This window comes from Populus euphratica, unplaced genomic scaffold (genome assembly GCF_000495115.2).
Source record: "Populus euphratica unplaced genomic scaffold, PopEup_1.0 scaffold156.1, whole genome shotgun sequence".
Lineage (NCBI taxonomy): Eukaryota > Viridiplantae > Streptophyta > Magnoliopsida > Malpighiales > Salicaceae > Populus > Populus euphratica.
In genome coordinates, this window is record NW_011499931.1 from 100,471 (window position 1) to 101,282 (window position 812).

Consider the following 812-nt stretch of genomic DNA (forward strand, 5'->3'; position numbering starts at 1 on the left):
CATACGAACAACGTTTTCTAAACAATGAATATATGCAGTTTTCTAAACATTTAAGGCTATTGCTACTTTCATTTTTCATACAGAAAAGCACTTCTATATATTATCCAATTGCATTTAAGGCTATTGCAACTTTCATTTTTCATACACAAAAGCACGTTTCTCCCATGGTTATCAATCTCAAATACTTTGACAACTTCTATTGACGACAAACACAGCATTATCAATTTCATATTCTACTCATTATCACAACCACCATAGTCTCTTTATAAAAGCCATCCCCTAACACAACAGCATCATACGAAACACATAAAATCTATACCCAGAGCCATTTCATACATCTTCCACCCTATGGCTAACCAACAAGACCCACCAAGCCACGGCATAAATGACCTCACAAAACAAGCACAAGTTGTTGTGGTCATGGTGCCCCTTCCAGCACAAGGCCATCTTAACCAGCTCCTCCAACTCTCTAGGCTCATCCTATCCCACAACATCCCGGTCCACTACGTTGGCGCCACCACCCACAATCGTCAGGCCAAGCAGCGCGTACACGGTTGGGACCCAAACGCCGCTGCAAATATCCATTTCCATGATATCGAAATCCCTCCATTTCATTGTCCACCGCCCAATCCAAAAGCCAAAATCAAATTCCCTTCTCACTTACAACCAGTCTTCAACGCCTCATCTCAACTTACCGAGCCTGTTTCTATGCTTTTACGAGCATTTTCTTGCAAAGCAAGAAAGGTTATTGTAATTCATGACTCTTTAATGGGGTCTGTGATTGAAGAAGCTCGTTTCCTCTCGAATGCCGA

The 812-nt window shown here is 41.7% G+C and overlaps 1 protein-coding gene across 2 annotated transcripts in view; it reads left to right on the forward strand.

Moving 5' to 3' along the window:
- The first annotated feature begins 220 nt into the window (after window positions 1-220).
- The window catches only part of LOC105136009 (zeatin O-glucosyltransferase-like), a 1,785-nt gene continuing 1,193 nt past the window's right edge, over window positions 221-812 (forward strand). The window contains exon 1 of one of the 2 annotated variants that reach the window (XM_011041146.1): window positions 221-812. In XM_011041146.1, the coding sequence (XP_011039448.1) occupies window positions 349-812 (464 nt within the window). In that variant the 5' untranslated portion in view covers window positions 221-348. The other variant, XM_011041144.1, reaches the window with a different exon arrangement.